The sequence below is a fragment of the Anarrhichthys ocellatus genome, unplaced genomic scaffold (genome assembly GCF_004355925.1).
Source record: "Anarrhichthys ocellatus isolate YVR2014 unplaced genomic scaffold, GSC_Weel_1.0 scaffold23, whole genome shotgun sequence".
NCBI classification, from domain to species: Eukaryota; Metazoa; Chordata; class Actinopteri; order Perciformes; family Anarhichadidae; genus Anarrhichthys; species Anarrhichthys ocellatus.
The window spans coordinates 4,289,555-4,310,366 of record NW_022280053.1 but is presented as its reverse complement, the minus strand read 5'-3'; the positions used below and the strand labels follow the sequence as shown (position 1 = coordinate 4,310,366).

Genomic DNA, 20,812 nt, shown 5'->3' with positions numbered 1-20,812 from the left:
TATATATATATATATATATATATATATATACATACATTTATTGTGTTGAAAACCTGCGTCCCCCTAAATTTAGTTTTAGGTGTTGCACACAGTGTCAGACTTTGAAAAACGCTTTACGAAGACGAGGCTACGAGGTTGACATCATTTTCGAGACTTGTTTTCCTTTTTTATGTATCAAATAATTGGCTGTGCACGTCTGTAGCTGAGGCACAAATCAGTCTCCTGTTAGCTACCTCATGTTGTTTTGAGAGCTCACTCATTGAAGTGGTGATTGCCAGATGTCATTCAATAGGTGGCAAATGGTGCTAATTGCCATCCGGCCCATTGTAAGTGAAAGTGGAGCAGCGATTTTCATTAGAGGTGTACTAAACGTGTCTTTTGTTGCGTAGTACATAGAATATCAGCATTACCAATTAAGTGTGCAGATCAGAGTTGTCATCCTTGTGTGCTTCCCTCACATTCTCTTTCTTTCTTTTCTCTCGCTTTCATCCAGGGAGGCCTCATTGCCCTCCTCCTCCTAATCCTCCTCTTCACCCTCGTCCTGTACACCCGTCACCGATGGTGCAAGCGCCGACGCATCCCCCAGAAGAGTGCCAGCACCGAGGCCACCCATGAGATCCACTACATTCCCTCCGTTCTGCTTGGACCCCAGGGCCGTGACAGCTACCGGGGCTCCCGGAGCACGCACCAGCACGGGAGCTCGGTCATTGGCTTGCCCATTCGGGAAACCCCCATTCTTGATGATTACGACTGTGATGAGGACGACCCGGGTGGACACTCGCTTAACTCCACGCCCAACCAGCTCCACACCAAGCTGAGCGATGGGAAGGCCCATGAGGACTATGGAGGGCACGCAGACATCATGTGCAAGGAAAACGAGATGAAGCATCATTTTGAAAAACGAGGTAGGTTAAATACCTTTCCCTCGAAAAACAATTCAGTATGATGGAAACAATAGCTGTGTGCATAATGGAGATTGATTATGTGATTGCTTTGAGATTAATGGGCACGATGATGGTTTTGTCGCTATCATTCAACCAAGAGCAGCATACACTAAAATAATTTGAGTTGTCACAGACAATCTGTTGTGCTCAGTGGTAGTCCTGAGAGCATGATTTTGTACATCCGTGGAGAAGCTCAGTGCCAGCTCCCCAGATGGCCGAGCCTGGACAGTTCACTTTGGCTCTGGCTGGCCCGACCATGTTCTCGATAGGACAGCATGTCCTGGTTACATTTAGTCAAAATTCAGCAGGTTTGTATGACTCACGCCATCACATCATGCTGGTAGTGATAAAAATTCTGTATTCCTCGAGTATCGACTGTATTTCTCCTTCTGAAACCACATCAACAGTGAACCCACACCCGCTCGGTTAACATAGCCACTGGCTCTGTCTGTGTGTCATGCAGTTTCATGTAATTTAATGCAACGTCTAAAGGTCAAGTGACGGGGGCCATCGGTCTGGTCGATTTAGATGCCGAGGTGTGTCAGTAGGTGGCCCGTTGACCCTTGCTAAACATAGTCAGGGGTCTGTAGTTCAAGCGAGGGCACACGTTCTATTCAGCCATTAGTAACAATACTGGAGGTGATGCTTCAAAAAAGTATGCTGTAGAGATCCCAAACAACGTCTCTAAACATTGTAATCTCAGGCTATGTAGCATTTGTTCACATCATATCCATTTGAACTTGGGGTGCTCCTCTGCAGAGCACAACTTTAATAATTGAAGGTTGCTGACTGAGTTGGAGGGTGCCGTGGTTATTCATGTATTACTGAATTATGCATGGGAGAAGTTTGTGGAAATGCCCTCTCGCTCCCATAGTATTCATCACCTAACATAACCGGATTCACACAAGCTTTTTTTTTTTTTACGTCTGACTTGGGTGCTTCCTTTCTGAAAATAGGCTAAAAAGGATAACTACAAAATATTGTATTTTGGCACAATGCTGATCCGTGTTTGAGATACTGAAAGAAAGTAGTGACTTATAGCTCAACAACCGAGAAAGATGATTATGTTTGTAGTTTAACATTATTGACAATATTTGGATGGAGGATAACAACATATAAAATAAACTTTAAAAAGTGTAACTTTTTTTTAATTATTACTATTATTTTCATTTTCAAACAACCCTTAAGTTAACATAGCCATAGTCCCTGAAAATGATTCAAAAAAATGTAATTTGTATTTCAACCACGATAAAACCTTAAGGCTTGAATATCGTATGTTCAGCCCTTATTTAAAAATGAAACAGAAAATGATGCTACAAGGTGAAGGGGATAGAGGTTAATTTCTGCTCTGTTCCCAAGTGTAAAGCCGAACTGTTGGGATAGCCACTGGGAAAAGAGAAGTGAGGCAGAGGTTGGAGAAGTCAAGGCTCATGCAATATGAGCCTGTCTCCTGGGGTAATCACCAAATGATGCCATTATTACAAGAGAACTAAAAGGTGACAGTTATCCCCAAATGGCTCTGAGAAGAGAACCAAGCAAACTGGTTGTAAGCACTAAGACTAAATGTACTTTTATTCATTTTGAGACACAGAATTTAACCGAGAGACGCCGTGTGTAACATAAGGATTCAGGGTCAAATTAATTATATGTTATGTGGGCAATATAAAGTGCATTACATCACACTAGGACACTTACTGTGTATAAATGTGGCAAGTTTTGTGACAAATCAGATGATGATGCTTAAAAAAAAAAATCAAATACAGCTCTTGAAAAAAAATTCCAAAAGATAATCACACAAACCATTTAATTTGATGCCTCTTCCCATCTGTACCTCTTGCATAAAGCGGCGACATTTGAATACAGGGCCGATTAACTCCTGTCCCACCTGTTCTACGCTGCTCAGCATCCGAAAAGTCTCCAAATACCAGTCATCCTTTATCTGTCTGTCCTTGCTGACAAATAACCCCTTTCAACTGAACTCAATTGTATTATCCCCAGGGATTATGGCTATGCCTCACAGGGCTGAGCATGGCATTGACTTTTGTGAAAACAGACAACCAAACAAATGAGGCCTGTCAATTTCATTATTCAGCAATTCCCATGGCTTTGGGAATGCATTTGGGCAGCGTGGAAAGTGTAAATCAGGTGCAGAAAAAACCTTAGCGGCACGCTGAATATCATGTTCTGTGATGAGAGCTCAGGGACCGCTTATCAGCATCAGACTGCCATCGTCACGGATACCTCTCGCTCTCAGCTTACAGTGCACAGCAGTAAGCTGCGTCTTCTGCTGCCAACCTACACGTGAAGCAAATTATACATATCATGTGCGTGGAGTCCTACTTACAAGCAATGTTTCCTATTAGACTTTAGCACAAAAAAATTGACATTGGCAGGCTGACCTATTAGCAGGTACCTTGATAGCATTGGGTTTGAAATATTGCCCAGAAAGTACTTTTGCTTTTCACTTAAACACCAACTCTTCCCCCATCATCTTGTCGGTCAACTTTCCTTACTCTCATCACCTGGTGACTGAAATCTGACTCGTGCTACTCTGTAGTACGACTCTGCTGCTGTACGGAGAAAACACTTTTAGTTGATAATTGTTGCGTTCGCCGTCTGACTAAAGTTTGATAGCATGCCTAGTATTTTAGAAAACTAGAGTAATGTATTTGTGTATGTCTGAATATGACACTGCACCTCTCACAGCAACTGTTGGCACATTGTTGTTCTTGCGTTACCTCTCCTATGGGTGTGGCAACATTATAGGTAAGAAAAAGAGTAAACACTGAATATGCAGAGAATATAACATAGAGAGGACCGGTAATATTTTATTTCCTTCTGTACTGCTGCTGTAAAAACATTTTATAGAGAGGTTCTTTATGTCCTTGCAGACTCTGATAAATGTATCCTTAATGTTAGCTTAATAAACTGAGAATATAGTAATTACCTCCAGAGATCATGCTCCCGTTTTCAGATAGTACAAATGTCATTTCTGGTTTATACACTCACAAATATTGGGGTCATATTGCTATTATAGTGTTTTGCGAGCCACAACCACCACATAACAAAATACTCCATCGTGAGCAATGATCAAGTAAAGCATTTGGTCACATGGCCCACTTACTAGTCAACTTCCGTTATTTATTTCCTTCAATAAAATCCTGGAAACAGAGTTCGATGGATATTTGCCGAAGGCAATTCTTCACTAAAAATTCATGATGTTGAGCTTTTACATGCATATTTGTACAACGTTTGGTTTATATGCTCTAGAGTCTCCAGGATCTCCTAGATGAGCTGTACAAATTTGATTTATACAACTGTACATAGTTTAGAACGGCACGGAATTCTCGCTTCACTGAAAACCGATTTTGACACAAAAATGTAAGAAATGTAACCGTGTCTCTTGTCCCAGAAATCACAGACCAAATCACAGACCAAATCACAGACCAAATCACAGCGGCGGGGACCAGATCTAAGGGCAGATGGTGATATACAACTAATGCTGCTATTGCCTTATTCTAGATAGACAACGCATCCTCTCTGTGGGGTTAAATGGCCCCAGGCCTCAGACTCAACATGTCTGTCTGGAGGAAAAAAAAAGAGAGACTGTGCTGTAGTTCATCACTGTCAACTGTAAAAGCACACATCACGTCATTCTTTCATTGGGGGCTGGCTGCACCATGTGAATGGTTTATATATTAGGTATTAATAGCTAATTTCATGTTTTTGTTAAGTCTGTGGGTTTATAAACTGTGTTAATATAATGTTTAAAAGTGTGAAGTACTGAGCTGAAACATCTTGATTCTAAAAATAGTATTGTTTCACTGCGAAGCCAGATACAATAGTGCATAGAACAGTTGCACAACTACTTAAAACGTGATTGGCCCAGCACACCACAGCTCTGCCAACACTGTGCTAAGGGTGTCTTGGCTGGGGCCATTAAACTGGTTCTCACATTAATAAAGAGCAATCCATCCAATTCCCACGTAGAGGGACTCTCATCAGCTCTGTCTGACACATTCTAAGGCAGGGGTGTCAAACTCATTTTCACTCCGGGCCACATCAGCATCATGGTTTCCCTCAAAGGGCCGGTTGTAACTGTAAGACTGTATAACTACTCCTAACATATTGTTAAATAACTGTCTCTGCTTTTGATTATTGTTTATTCAAGTGTAAAAATATTGTACATGCAGTTATATAAATTAAAAATGATATTTAAGCACATTTCTGTTATTATAACATAAATAATTTTAATTTAGGGTTAAGAAACCCACATTACTCTATCAAAGATCAAACTTTTAAAGAAAATAACAAAGACAAATATCATCAAACACTAGTTATTACATTAACTTTGTTCAAAGCTATTGTTGTCACCTCTCTGCATCACTAATGTCCCTCCCTCCCGTCGTCCCGTGCATGGCAGCTACATCCAAGAGCTCCTCACTGAGAGTCAGGTCTGCCTTGAGCCTCTTATGAACATTGATAGATGATGTATCTCGTCTCTTAGCCAGCTGTGTTGTTAGATTGCTGCTAGTTCCTGAACTCGGTCTGCGATGGTGTTTCTTCACAAACTGACATTTGTAAAAGTCTGTATCTGGTCAGAGCTCACCTGCTCACATACCTTTAGCATGCACTGGGCTGTAGCTTCTGTAAATATATTCTGCTGTGATTGCAGTCTGCCTTTTAATTCTTGGACAATTTTATGTTTTTCTTGTAGGCTAAATTTAGCATACTTGACTCCGTGTTTGGTGTCAAAATGCCGACGTGAATTGTATCCTTCATCACCGACACGCATCATAACACAGAAGACAGACCCGTTTTTCTCCTTGAAGCACAGACATGTATTCGCTTTCCCATCTTAAATTACATCTTCTTCCCTCTGCATCAATTTTTCTCTTCGTGGATATTTTGGGATTATTTGTCGATCTTTTTAAATTCAATCACTTGTTGGAAACCCGCTTTACGGACTGTTCCCTCTCCTGTCCACCTGTTGTGATTCAGCCCGCGGGCCTTGAGTTTGACACCTGTGTTCTAAGGCGAGGTGTCGAGTTCATCTCTGACTACTGACACGAATGCTTTTCTTCTCCTGCTGACATGAGTGTTTCTCACTTATTTGATAGTGATAAAGACAACAATCAACGCCACATTACCCTCTGATTGAACGCACTAACTGGAAAAACAACATTAACTTAAAGCTCTACGTGAGAACTTTGTAGAATAGCTGCCTTTTACTCAACGTATTAATATGAATAAATAAAGACAAAGCTTGTACTACCTGGTGCTCGTCGATCTCGGTGGGTTGAGAACCACACGTATTATATGAAATATATAATAGTATAACATTTTTAAATTTAACTTCTGAAGAGTCTTAAGCTAAGATATCTCCAGCAGTCAAGTGCAACACTGGTAATTAAGTATTAGACTTTTAATATGTACAAATTAGTTGGTCAAAGCATTAAGTGATAACTGCTTATTCCCCCCTGAATAGATATAACTGATGAGTTGAACTAACTGATCCAACAAATGGCCATAGATTATATTGCAGCATTATGATTGTTCCTTTGAAAGCACATGGGTTGCTGTAAAAAGGCTTTAGGGGCATACTGTAGCTAATGAAAAAAGCATGGCTAGTAAATTAAGAATTTCTGCTCTAGTTAAGCATTTCAATATCCCAAAAGACGTTCCTGTTGTGCATCATATTCCTTTCAGTAAAATGATTTGTAAAGACCTCTGAATGCAATTACTGAGTATTTATTTTATGTTGTAAACACTGATGACGCCTAGAGCCCCACATATAACCCACTGAGAATCTGCTGTAAGATGCTTATATTTTACAACCTTGAGGGAGAAAACGTGCAACTAAATATTGCTTAAAAAATAGACAAAAGAGAGAAATGCAGTTTGACAAAGATCCCATGCTATTACAGTGGGTTTTCCCTCCCTCTGTGGAGCCACTCGACACAAGCTGAACAGAAAGCACACATTTCCCTTCTGACTCCAACAACTACAGTTAGTCTGCATAGTTTTCTACAACTAAGGAGCAGGGGAGGGAACGACTTCTGTAACTTTGCCTAAATTCTGTTAAACAACAAAAGCAGAGCAAAGATGTCAGTGGTATCCAGGACTTCCTCAGTGTCTTTGGGGAGAATAAGGACATAGCCGAGAGGAATTATCAAATGACCTAGCTCTGTGTGTCTGTGTGCAGACATAGCTACGGTGAAAGATAAAAAAAAAAAAAAAAAGTTGACTACGTGAATTGAAAGAAGTTAAGAAGTAGATTGAAAAAAAGAAAGAAGATTGTTATATCATCCCCAAGACCACTGTCGTTACCAAGCTTATCGAGTGTTTACTGAGCTCTAATTGAACTCAAGACTGGAGAGTAATAATCCAGTGTCAAGCTTCAGATCGCTAATGTGACATCATTGATGAGAAATGGCTGCCAGCTTGGCACACTCAAGCTAGCTCAGGGTAATGTTTTGATTAATACTGAATCAAGCTTGTCATCCTTCCCCATGATAAATAGAGGGGAGTTAATTACAAAGACTTCCCACTCTTCCTTTTGGCCCAAGTTGTGTGTTGCCAATGAGGGCAATTTAGTGAGATGAATAAGACGATTTAAAGATACACACGCGCAGCATATGTACGAGTGTGCACAAACAACGCTGCATGATCGAGATCGAGCATGTAGGCTGTACGTCAGAATGTTTTCCTACAGATTAAACTCTGCTAATAAATCCAATTAATGTGGTGTTTTTCAGCAGTTTATCATACAATTCTGGCCTGTACCCACTTCAGTGTGAAAACAGACGGTGCCAGTTTCATCAATCATGGCCTCGGCAATCTCTAGTGAGTTGTGTTTGTCAGGAAGTTTCAAAGGAGCACAATGAGTAAACCCCTCTATGTACAGCACAGCAGCTGATGAGATGATTTGCAGCAGAAAAGGCTAGAATGAAATAAAGAGGGGGGGAAAAAAAAAGTCCAGGTATGGTGACTCATTAAGAACTGAATTCTTAGTATTCCGATCTAACGTGAGGCTTTTGTCAGAGACGGAGAGAAACCAGGAATGCCAGTAGAAATGAGTTTGTATGCACCAAGGCCACGCAAGATCAATATGATGTGGGTCGATCGCCAACTCGTCGGCCATCTTTATGAGGGTGTTTTTGAAATGATGGTGTTGGCTGCTCACCCACATGCAATGGTCAATATATCACTCACTGGTCCTGTGCTCCTTGTTTTTCAAAAGAGTTCATTGCAATTATTATTCTGCTTATTCACACTGTTTAAAGACATGGTGAAACATTAAAAGTAGACTAATAGGGACCACCATGCTTGGACCCCAAAATGATTCAGACTAAAACAGGAGGAATAAAAAGCAAACAGACATTTGTATCTACAGTTGATTTTAACAAATCAAATAATACCATCATAAAACTGAAAAAATAAAATATGTATATTTACAGGTTGAATATACTGTATGTGTGCCTATTATTGCCAAGCCAGCCTTCCATTTTTTGGGGTTGTTCAGGGTAGAATCCAAACTGTAGCTGTTCTCCTCAGCTGGCCTTTGGTCAATACTTAATTGTCTGAAAAATACTGTTAAATTAACTGAATTGTTTCTGGGTGTGATGAATTATCTCGTGTGTGATAAATTGGCACCCTAACCTAATTATATTTGCATAATGTCTTTTCTGCTTCATTTCTGCTCCCACATTGCCGGAAATGTTCCCAGTAACACCGTAGCTAGATCTGGAAATATTTTATTTTATTTTTTTAATAGTTCTCTTTGGAATCTGTCAAAAGTTTAATCTAGTTTTACTATAAAGACATTCATTAGAGTCACATTGCGCAGTCAAAACGTAGAAGAGTCACAATATATTTTAATTCTACATCCTAGGTCAAACTCATTACCTCCAAAAGCCAGAAAAAAAAGAATAGAGTACATACCCCTTTTACATACCTTGCATTATAATAAGATACTGTACAACTGCAATATGAGTTATAGGAAACTACTGACTCTGACAGTATCCACAATACTTATAAGAGCATCCAAGGTGCATTTGGGAGTGATACTAATCGCAGTGTGTCCTATGTCAGGGGGATACCCCATGCCCTCCATGTGTTGCACACTGGCTATACACACATATTTTAAGAGGCTAGATCTATGAAGAATGTCAGGCTTTTGTAAACAATTCAACCATAAACACATTGGTTGTGTAAGCTATTCTGTAGAGTTGCTTAGTGCAGGCTGTGAGCTACTTTATGTTCCCTCTAGGAGCCAGTTTTCCAGTGTACAGTATGTGGCATGGCTTTTATTGTGAAGGTTAAAACAGTGGCCCAAAAATTGTAGATTTTGGGTACAGCCCTATTGTTTAGCTTGACAACACCACTCCTTCATGTGATGCTGCTAGCCTGGATCTGATGTATGCCAAGTATTTACACATTAGCCTAAAACAATGCACAACGAATTGAAAAAACAAAAGTATATGTCGGATGATCATAAATGCGTCACCACTTAACCAATCTTTACATGTGGCGTCAGAAGTTAAGCCAGATCAAAGGATGCCTCCCACAGAGCCCCAGCAGACAGGAGGGAGAGGCAATGTGCTGTGGAGGATGGCTTTCAGGCATGAATCTATCCCACTTGTCGACTCAGTCCTTGGCTAAGATGTTCAAGCGCTCCCATACAGCTGCACTTGGAGAGAGATGGAAGAAAGGCGGGGGAATGTCACAATCCGGTGTTTTCACTCAAATTGCTATAAGCCACAAATTATGTGGAAGCCTACTCTTTGAGTAAGGTAACAGTTAAGCAATTTGCTGCCATCATGCTCAGTGTTTTCAGTCGGGTATAGAATAAAATACTGACCAGAACCACATTTTATGGGTTTTACACTCATCAAAGCTCCAAGGTAGAGCACCCCTTCTTACGTTTCACAATCTAATAGACTAGTAGAGCATTCCAATGAAACACTGAAAGAATTTGCTTTGGAAATGGGAAATAAATGGGCTAAATACCTGCCATTTTTGTCAGCTGCAATCTGAGGGGTTCCCCAAGGCACAGCTGGATTTTTTTTGCCATCTGAGCAGAGCCCATTAGGTCAGAGTGCACTCTGGGAAATGTGTGAGGAGGGTGACTCACCAAAGTTTATGTGTATAAGGATTATCATACCCTACCATGACTTACACATATGAAAACAATATTGGTGCTGATCATGGAAAAGGAGCTCGAGAAAACAACCAAGGTTCAGTTTCAGTTCTCATTATTTGACAGGTTATAGAGTTAATTTGATTTTCAAAGAGCTTATTTTAAGATATTTTAAAAATGGACATGAAACCTGGTCAACCATCCAGAGGATGCGTCGTTAACTGCGTTTCTGCCTGGCTTTCTACGATACGATCTGAAACATGGTCAACAATGCATCCCAGTTGTGGTTGATTGATTGTCAAAGGACGTCACTGGGGAAGATAACATTCTTCTCTGTGTCTTTGTTTCTGTAACTAAGCATACATAAAAGGCCTGCATGTGTGTTGGGAAAGTGTCTGTGTGCAATAGATTTTTCATGCAATGTTTTCAGATTGTACCTGACCAGTTACAAAGCCATTTAACTCCAATGCTGATTTCAGATATTAGATTGAAGGAATCAGGCCTCGTGTATAACGCCTCCCACATTTTTTTTTCACTGTGGAAAACTCATGGCAAATAATAAAAAAAAAAGTTTTATATGAAAGTTGCTCTCACCATTTACACATCACTTTCATCCCCTAATATGCCTTGGCGTCGTATTGCGCATAACATTGTCTACAGACTTCAAAGCAGGTGTTTCCAGTTGTTTCCTGCCAGGAATAGACTGCTCGTCATTGTTACTTATTAAAGAGTTACAGAATAATTCATCCATATTTGTAAGTCACCGTTTTCCCCACTGTCCCAACGGATGAATGTCTTGTACGAGGATTTCATTGTTAAACCTCATGACCTGGGTGTATTTGTGATTGTCAGTCAGGAGCTTCAGCCTGTCTGGAGCAGATGGAGGTCAGAGCTTGGCCTGCAATGTTCAGCTGGCGCAGCATGGGGAGACACATCCATATTTTATTCTTGCCCATGGCAAGAGCCAAGCTATAGATAGCACTTTATCGTGCTCCTCTGCAAACAGCAGCTGCCTTAAATATACAAGTGGAGGCAAAAGCTAGCAGAAAGTAGAAGTGTCTAACTAAATATGAGACATTACATGCTTTTCCAGGGGCTGGGAATCACCAGGTTTGAGACAGTAAATGTTCAAATCCTACAGAGCGAGGGACTTTCTGTCTGTTCCTTCTGTTTTTCTAAGTCCTCCAGATGTCTTAAACTGTTTTCAACTGTCAATAGCATTTCATTTTGTAGTGACTTGGCAATAGCCATCGGATAAAAATGCATTTCCACCCAGGCCTTTCTTCCTGTGATGTTTGGAAAGAGAAATTGTCAAACGTGCCATTTCTCCCATTTTGGTGCATCTACGTAGTCCCTTTGATATTTATCTCTGTACATTTCGGGATTAAAGTTCTCTTCCTGATTTAGTTTTTATTTCCTTTCCATTGTGCTACTGTATCCGCCTATCCTTGGATTGAAATTCATTCAACGCCACATGATAAAAAGTAAATGTTCAAATGATGAATCTGTTTTATTTTATTGTCTCTACTTCGTACTGTATGTTGACTCTCATTCTTGCTCATTGTCGCTCTTTTCCCTCTGTGATCACTTTCTTCTCCCCATGATTTGTTCCCTATCCTTCTCCTATTTTCAGCTCATGCTCCTTAGCCCGCTCTACCTCCTCTTCATCCCTCCTGGCTCTGTTATTTGCATCTCATTCCCAACATCATCTCCTTTCTCCTTTGCTTCAACACCCATGGCATCCATTGTCTACCCATCTCTTCCTCACACTCTTTCTTTCTCGGCCATTCTCCATTCATCTGTGGACCCCTTGTCTGTTCCGACTCTTGTCTTTTTTTGTCTTCTTTGTATCTGTCTAACCTCTCACTCCCCTCTGCTGTACCTGTCACACTTCCAGAAGCGGTGCTGTCAGAGCTTCCCCAGAAAGCTAGAATTGAAACAATGCCACATTTAATATATCACAGAGGGATTTCATATATTTGGATCTCTTTCTTTTTCCTCCAGCAGATTGGCTCCAAATTAAAACAGCAGGGGTTTGCAGGGTCCAAAGATCTTAAGAAATCTTCCCACCATTTCCCTTGTGGCTACATCTGCTACTCAGTATATGAATGCTGTTGGGCTGCCAGGCAGCATGTCTGTGAAGAGGAAAAGCCCATAACTGACTGTTAATTGTTCGAACATTTTGTATTTATTTAACATTTTGTTGTTCTTGGCTTTAGGTAGGTGTTGTATTAAACAGTATATGTTAAGGCACTTACTAGGGCTGGGGTAATACTTACATTTTCTTACAATGAATGATCAAATTGTTTTATTATTTCAAAACAAAATGAATGATGACAAAGATTCAATGTTCTTTTCATTATGTATTTTTGCATTTGGCTTTGGCCATTGTAAGGGTTGAGGCAAAATCCTCAAGGTCGTGGCCAATACTGTGTCCCCTAAAACAGGCAGTCTAGCACGAGGTGCGGCTTGACATGGAATGGACTTTACAGAGTCTACTACTACTACCATTTGTGTGACGATTCAGAGCACTCTAATCCATCTTCCAAGCCGCATTGCAAGCTGTATCACCACCTGCCTTAGGGCACAGGGCAATATTGAAGAGCCTGAAAATATTGCCTTGTGTCTCGCTGACTTTCAGCAGAGGGAAAATATCCTCCTGAGCCTAAGAGAAATAAGGGTCAAGCACTATTTATGATCAGAGAGTCATGGTCAAAGGTTTCAGTTTCTGACAGACAGTAATTCCCACAGGCTGTATCAGCAATTTGGTGGGAGCCAGCCTAGTTTTGTCCATTTGGCTTTTTGAAGTAGCAAGTCCTTCAGTGTATATTTGTGCTGACAGAACAACTGTTGCCCTTCCTGGTGCGGAATATCATTTTTTTTTTGTGAAGGTACAAGCATCAGACACAGGCATCATTATATCCGTTTTGTGTCGACATACCCAGAAGTATATTTTTAGAAGCTTCTGCAAATTGGTGCTTTACCAGTGAATATTCCAAAGGAAGACATGTGTAGGTGCATCAGTGCATTGATGCCTCCTCTCTTGATTGTGATCATTTATATCATACCATCCACTTCTCGTTGTATTCTTGTTATTGTATCAGTAGAAGGTGGAGCAGTAACTGCAGTAATAGCAATAGTGGTGTCAGTAAGTTTTACTAACCAATGAGTACATGTAAATTGAATTGCACTGGGGGAATATCTTTGCTAAATCTGTCAGCTGTCGTCTCCTCAGCTAGACTATGACAATGTTTGCTTCATCATGCCAACAACATTTTTTCTTGTTTTTGTGTGTCTGCCTCCGCTTCTTGTCATTATCAAGTAAATATTTTTCACCAATCAAACTAAAGAGGCAATGTCAAACACTTCTCAAATCTGTCAGAATTGTAATGGTCTCTTGCCAGAAGCTTACAGGTGAAAGTAATGCCCAATAATGTTAGGTGCTGTTTTATTTACTGGATATACCTCAGTAATGCTAATATGGAAAGTCATTTTGAAATCCAACAGACTTAGGCAGTGCTTCTGTTCACCATGCCGGCTAGAAAAACAGACTGGTAGTATTATGTTTGGAGTATGTTTTGGAGTGGATACTTCAACAACCTTGTTATTATTACTCAGATGTTCATTGTACCATGGTCTTTACATTCAATGTCAACGTATACATAGTATAATTCTCTTCACTGAGACATTTTTTTGTTTGGTTTAATGACAATTCTTTATACTCCAGTAAAGTCCATCAAAAGATGAAAATGGGGATTGGAGTCCAGTTTATATTAACATCTGTACATTTACATACACAAAAAACAAACACATGCTTAGATACACGCTTTCACAAAAGCCTGCATTAACAACAGCAAGTGTGCGCTCCAACAAACACAAGGTAGAGTAGGGTTATCTTTTCGTGCTGGGAACTGTGAGACCACCAGGAACAAGTTGACTGAGGCGGCGTGCTGTTGACATCCACTGCTTATGAGACACTGTGAACACACGATAAGGGAGCAACTGCAGATAAGGGAGATGAGAAGGAGAAAATAAAGCCACCAGAGCTTTAGCTGACATTGAACTCAAAATGAGAAGCCAGTTTGGACTTGGGGTCTGGGGAAAAACAAATGTCAGAATAAAATATCCTGGTAGCGGTGGCAGCTTCTGAGAAATAGAGAAAAACAGCAAAAATAGACCTACAGGAAGAAAAACTCTGAATAGATATTTGTGTCTTGTGTTCATGACTAATGCATGTCTTACGATATCGTACTTATAACTGTCAGTGTTGTGTCAGTTTTACAGGATTACTATGCACTTGATGGTGCAAGAACATTTCCATCATGATGTTTTTGTATTTTAGGTTGGTTGAGATTTGAGGTGTATGTGTGTGTGTGTGTGTGTGTGTGTGTGTTAATGGCAATGACAAAGTTAAAAACATGGGCTAAACTTCAGCAAAAAGGGTCGTGACAACCTTTAGAGACAAATTACATTATTTTCAAGGGGACTGTGGCTCGAGGCACTTCTGCTTGGCCTAGTATCTCTTCTTTCCCCAAAATGGAACAAAGAAAGACAGATAAGGAGAGTTCCAGGATTCCATGAAATATGTATGCAAGCAGTTAACCTCAAGCATGCTGTCACACACTCTCCTCAGTCATGGCGGGTCAAAGCTTAAGTGCCACCTGCTTTGACTCTCGTTTGTTCGCTAACTCCAAGTACCTGAATAAGCCAAGCACTACCATAAATGCCCACAGGGAATGGAGCTCCCTTACATTTTTTTTTAGTTGTCTGTTCACTTTCCCTTTATGGTTGTAGCTTAGTGTATTGACACTACAGCTGAAGTGAAGGGCTGTTGGATCTTAAAAAGCAAAAATACATGTGGTCAGGTGAATGTTGTGTAGGGTGGATGTGTGTAAGCCCGTACCCTCATTCACTTTTGAAGACACATGTGGCTGTGCTTAACAGAGAAACCTACTCCACGCATATTCACACTACATGTATGCACATGAAGAGCGGAGGAGAGGAGGCTTTTTACTAGACACGCTTTATAAGAAAAAGGTTTCCTGACCCCCAATATAAAGGCCTGGAGTTATTCTCCATCTTACATTATACCATACCATGGACCGAAACAAACACCATGCATCCATCCATTTTCCACCGCTTATCCGGGGTCGGGTCGCGGTGGCAGCAGGCCAAGCAGGCCGACCCAGACTTCCCTCTCACCGGCAACATGTTCCAGCTCATTCTGGGGGATCCCGAGGCGTTCCCAGGCCAGCTGGGAGATGTAATCCCTCCAGCGTGTTCTGGGTCTTCCCCGGGGTCTCTTCCCAGTTGGACGTGCCTGGAAAACCTCCAGTGGGAGGCGTCCAGGAGGCATCCTAATTAGATGCCCGAACCACCTCAGCTGACTCCTTTCGACGCGAAGGAGTAGCGGCTCGACTCCAAGCTCCCTCCTGATGACCGAGCTCCTTACCCTATCTCTAAGGCTGAGCCCGGCCACCCTACGGAGGAAACTCATTTCGGCCGCTTGTAGCCGCGACCTTGTCCTTTCGGTCACGACCCAGAGTTCGTGACCATAGGTGAGGGTAGGAACGTAGACCGAGTGGTAAATTGAGAGCTTTGCCTTCCGGCTCAGCTCCCTCTTCACCAAGACGGTCCGGTGCAGCGCCTGCTTTACTGCTGCAGCCGCACCGATCCGTCTGTCGATCTCCCGCTCCATCTTACCCTCACTCGTGAACAAGACCCCGAGATACTTGAACTCCTTCGCTTGAGGTAGGCACTCCGTCCCCACCTAGAGGGAGCAATCCGCCGGTTTCCGGCAGAGCACCATGGCCTCAGATTTGGAGGTGCTAACTCTCATCCCCGCCGCTTCACACTCGGCTGCAAACCGCCCCAGTGAATGCTGGAGGTCACGATCCGAGGAGGCTAACAGGACCACATCATCTGCAAACAGCAGAGAGGCGATCCCGAGACCCTCGAAACTGATGTTCTCCGCCCCCAGGCTGCGCCTAGATATCCTGTCCATGAAAATCACGAACAGGACCGGTGACAAAGGGCAGCCCTGGCGGAGGCCAACACCCACCGGGAACGTGTCTGATTTATTGCCGAGAATGCGGACACAGCTCCTACTGCAGTCACACACGGTTGTCAAAATATGTAGGATATTTTCTGGGATCAAACTATTTGGGATTATTTTCTAGTGCAGCTCGGCACAAACAACCCAACACGGTATGTCTTTCTAATTCACCAAATATGCTTCAAGTGCTTATTACGGGACACAAACTACATGTAATGTCTCATGACCGAAGAAATGCATACCAGTCCTTTGTACATATTTAACTTGTAAAAGCAAACCGTGTCAAAGGAGGGAGGGTTGTGGTGGGAGCATGCACTTATGTGGATCTTACAGTGGTGTGAAGAACTGACTTGGGCTTGGTTGGTTTTGAAGAAAACAGTGAGGATGGGAAATCCTTTGCAAGTGGGAGCCAGAAAATGTAGGGAATTCTTGTTTTAGTATCCGTGTCATGTGTTCAAAAGCATTTCTTCAGCACAAAGCAGATCCCAGTCACAGGCAAGTTTTGGTTGCACACTTGCTTCAGTTTACATCAACATAGCCCGAGGCAACAGCTATAGTTGCTGCATCAGCAGCCAGTGTGCAGCTTTTTTTTCTTCTCTCATATTCAGTCGAATCTTTGTTGTCATTTATTGCATTTTTACTATCAATGCTAAGTACAACTGACTTCAGTGTTCAGAACAACAACAAAATGTTAGTGTATCAAAGCAGTTAGTTAGCTTAAAGTACACAATTTGGATATATTTGCAGTTTATGATTGAATGAAGGCAGCTGGGTAATACATTAATCAGTTATCATCATTAAAGTTAGTCAAATGCGCAAAAAGCACACTAATACAAAGTAAACTTTTTCGATGGGATCCCACCAGCCACGATAGCACATCAGGCCAGAGGCGTAAAGCGTGTTTGTGTGGGTGGAGTTAAGATGTCATTATATTATACAGTCCCTACATCAGATTGGTACAGTAGTAGTGTCAGATTCTGTGTGAATACATACGTCAGTTACTAACTGTTGGATGTTTAATCTAAGCCTATGTCTTAACTTTTCAACATTGTGCTTAAGAATAAGCAGGTGCAATAGTAAAGTTTCACCATTGCTGACATACATATAGCATATAGCTATCTCAAATATGTTTGATCTTGCTCTCAAAACTCACTCAAACTTGCAGCAATTATCATCCTAAGCTACTGCTGTTTTCATTGCACTGCATTTGGTACACGATTGATTGTAGTGGTTTGCAGAGTTGATGCTCAGTTGCTCAATAAACCATTGATTCAACTGCTTGAGTGTGCTTGACTCCCATTAAGCATTTTGTCTGTCTTCAGGGCACCTTGAATAGTGATAACACTGCGATTCAAAAAATGTAACACACTGTTATAATGGAAATATCTCCAGAAAGTACATGTCCAGCCCGTTGGCTGTGGAGAAGTCTTGATGTCGAGAGGAAAAAAAAAATTAAATAACAACATTGTTCGGCTTCCTGACTCCCTCTTCCATCATGTATTAATAGGTGTTTCGATGAGACGCCTCTGGCCAGAGGCTGGGCTCCTAGTCAACAACTCATGTACACTAGATGTATTACAGTAGGTATTTTATCCAAATACAACATTAACAATGACCAAAATGCCTATTTACCATGTGTTCTGTCCACTGCTAATTGAAGAGTGTGTGTTAGCGTGCTGCATAAGCTCTGCTGTTGTTTTCTTTACATTCGAGGATAAATGGATGACAAACAACAACCTAACGGAAGAACTAAAATATACATCTAGGTGGTTTTGTTTTTAAAGCCAAGTCTCGGACTGAGGATATGACGGTTTAAAGAAAAGAGATCAGGATTTGCCCTTTTGTTGGAGGTATATTCAAGGACCAAACATCTTTTAAGTATTTCATTAATATTAATTGATGCAAACACATCTTTGACCAGAGGGCAGAAGCCAACATCTGTCTCTCAAATGAGGTCATGGTCACTTTGCATAATCTCTTGCACCTGGTTACCTGAGCCTATTACCGCAGTCATGCCTACAGCAGTTCCCTGTTCGACATCACCATTATAGAGTGAGCGAACCACAAATTATTCCCAAGAACTATGTATCATTGCTCGGATAATATTTGTTCTGAGGCGCACTGTAATGCCTCTGTTATTGTTAGCTTTCCATTTGTAATATCAAAAACAATGTGAATATACTCCTGCCTCTTCACTTTCACCCTCGTCCTCTTCATCTCCCTCCCGCTCTGCTCTCGCACGCTCATTTGGATGCACGATGAGCATCCACTGGGAGCAACACATCACCATTATTCATGGATGGAGTACACCTCAGAGCAAGACTGACGGATCAAAAGATGTTGATGATAGGTGGGGATAGCGGTGGTTCGGGTGATAAATGGCCGCATTCTTTGGAGATGGGTATACTTCTACTAAGTTTGGGGGCAGAGCTGGTTTTTTTCATCCATTGTTTGCTTTGGGCCACAGTTTTCGAACCATACACTTTCAGTACATGCTACTTGTAGCCCCCATACAGTGCAGACAAGTCACTACACCTTACTGTATACAGATTTACTTCCCCACTTTAGTTAAATGAACGCTTCAAAAAACCCTTTAAAGCAAAGCGGTAGCTATCAAGAGAGGCTTATGGATGGGAGTTGAATATCACGATATCCACATGTTTTGATCTGTTTGTGTGTCAGACTCAATATTGTCTACTGATGATTAGTCTCTTTGGTGGCATAAATTAATTAGCCAGACAATGTCCAGACAGGTCACAGGTCTGCCAATTTCCTGTCTTTTCCTTTGGCAATTTTCTACTGAAGGTAAACTACCCCCCCCTCCCTCCCTCCCCCTCCCTCCCTCCCTCCCTCCTTACAGCCAGTTGTTTTGAAGTCACTCATCCATACTGAGCCATCAGGGGGAGCGTTGAGGCAATATTGAATTGATGGAATCAATAAAAGGCAAGAAGAAAATGGAATAGAAAAAAATAACTAGATATATGCTTTATAAATCTGCTTAGTTTTATACAGTGAATGGGACAGCGTACTGACTCATGATGCATGTCATACTCTAATCTCTCATCTTTCAAATACAAAAACAAAATACAAAAAGTTATTTTTGGGAGTTTGCGTTTATGCATCTGCGTGTGTATTTGTTTTTCTATATCTTGTGTGTTGGTCACTATTTGTAAAATGATTTTCACTTTAAAGCCTTCTGACATGCCTGCCATTTTCACTTTGGATCTCTTTTTCGTAGCCATTGACCCAAACACAGAGTCAGTGGAGGATTTGATGCAGAGGTTCCAGGACAGTTTCCGTGTTCCCAACACGCCAACAGACATGTCTCACTACCAGCACGTCATTCACAGCTCATCCACGGGCCGCCGGAGGGTCCCCAGCCACACCAGAGGTAGGACAAAAAAGTCATACAATAAACAAAAGTTTATTTGGCACAGTGTTACAGACCTTGATAAAAAGAGGATTTATAACATTGTCACATTTGTCTTTAATTTGACTATGCATGCTCAACAATGTTTGCTTACTTTTGATGCTTCTATGGAACACATTTTATGGTTTTGGGCAGGGATAGTTTCCCTGTTGATAAATGCATACATTCATGGGCCAGCGTATCATGGGAAATAAGCCCGAAGCCACATGTTTGAGCTCCATTCTACCTTAAGAGATGTGTAAATTTGTTCAGTTTATGAGTTGTTCCCTTTGTGAGTCGCTTTTTATAAAAAACAATCTGAAAAACCAAATGACATAGTCTTTATAACTGCCTCATTTTAGCCAAAGAACAGCATTGTAGATTGTTGACGCATTAGACGCTCCAGGTGGCAGTTGCTTTCCATTTATTTCGATGCATTAATTTCAGGATGACAGACAATAGCCATTAATGGGCAATTTAGATGTACAATTTTGCTTGACCTGCATACGTTTATAATGAGGGAGGAACTAATGCAAATACAGCAAATATAGGAACTCTCAACTCAATTATTTCAGTTTGACCTCTGAAGACTGCCCTGGATAATTGCCAAACTGCTTTGAGGACAATGTCACAGTTCAATTTCAAGTAAATGTGACTTAACATGTAATTTCTCATCTGTGAAATGTATTAATATGTAGATGTATTAATATGTAGATTTGTGAGTGAACATTTATCTATTTGCATACTCATGAGGGGTTCACAAAAACTTGCATCTAACCTTTTGTACAGGCTTGTATTTATCTGCTTAGGGTAAATTCATAACAAAAGTTAAAGCATCACCCAAATACAAAATATCTTCAATCTAATCATTTGTTGTATTTAAAATAGAAATATTACTCTTTGTCATAGCACTTCTAAAAAGAGGCACTCTCCATACACCTCCGATCTTTCTTTACATGTTTTGTTATAATTGCTCTCAGTTTACTCTGTTGGCTTTATGTTTCAGTCAAGATCAATTCAGAGCACAGTTTCACACTAGCACAATTTTGAGATGCGACACATTGGCAACACCAGACTCTGCCACACCAATACATTTTGCTCATTACCAGCAACATTCCCAATCATTTCAATCAGATATGTAGCCTGAGTCATTGGTCATATCCTTATGTCCAGTGAGACATTGACACAGAAAATGAGACATGAACCATGATGAGGTCACCTACTCTTGACAGAATAACTTAGTACCCCCTTGATCACTGTCA

The 20,812-nt window shown here is 41.1% G+C and overlaps 1 protein-coding gene across 3 annotated transcripts in view; it reads left to right on the top strand.

The window, feature by feature from the left end:
• Window positions 1-20,812, top strand: part of astn2 (astrotactin 2) — a 186,627-nt gene that overhangs the window by 27,442 nt on the left and 138,373 nt on the right. For 2 of the 3 annotated variants that reach the window (XM_031859969.1, XM_031859970.1), the window contains exons 2-3: window positions 494-905; window positions 19,380-19,532. In XM_031859969.1, the coding sequence (XP_031715829.1) occupies window positions 494-905; window positions 19,380-19,532 (565 nt within the window). The remainder of the gene's footprint in view (window positions 1-493; window positions 906-19,379; window positions 19,533-20,812) is intronic. The other variant, XM_031859971.1, reaches the window with a different exon arrangement.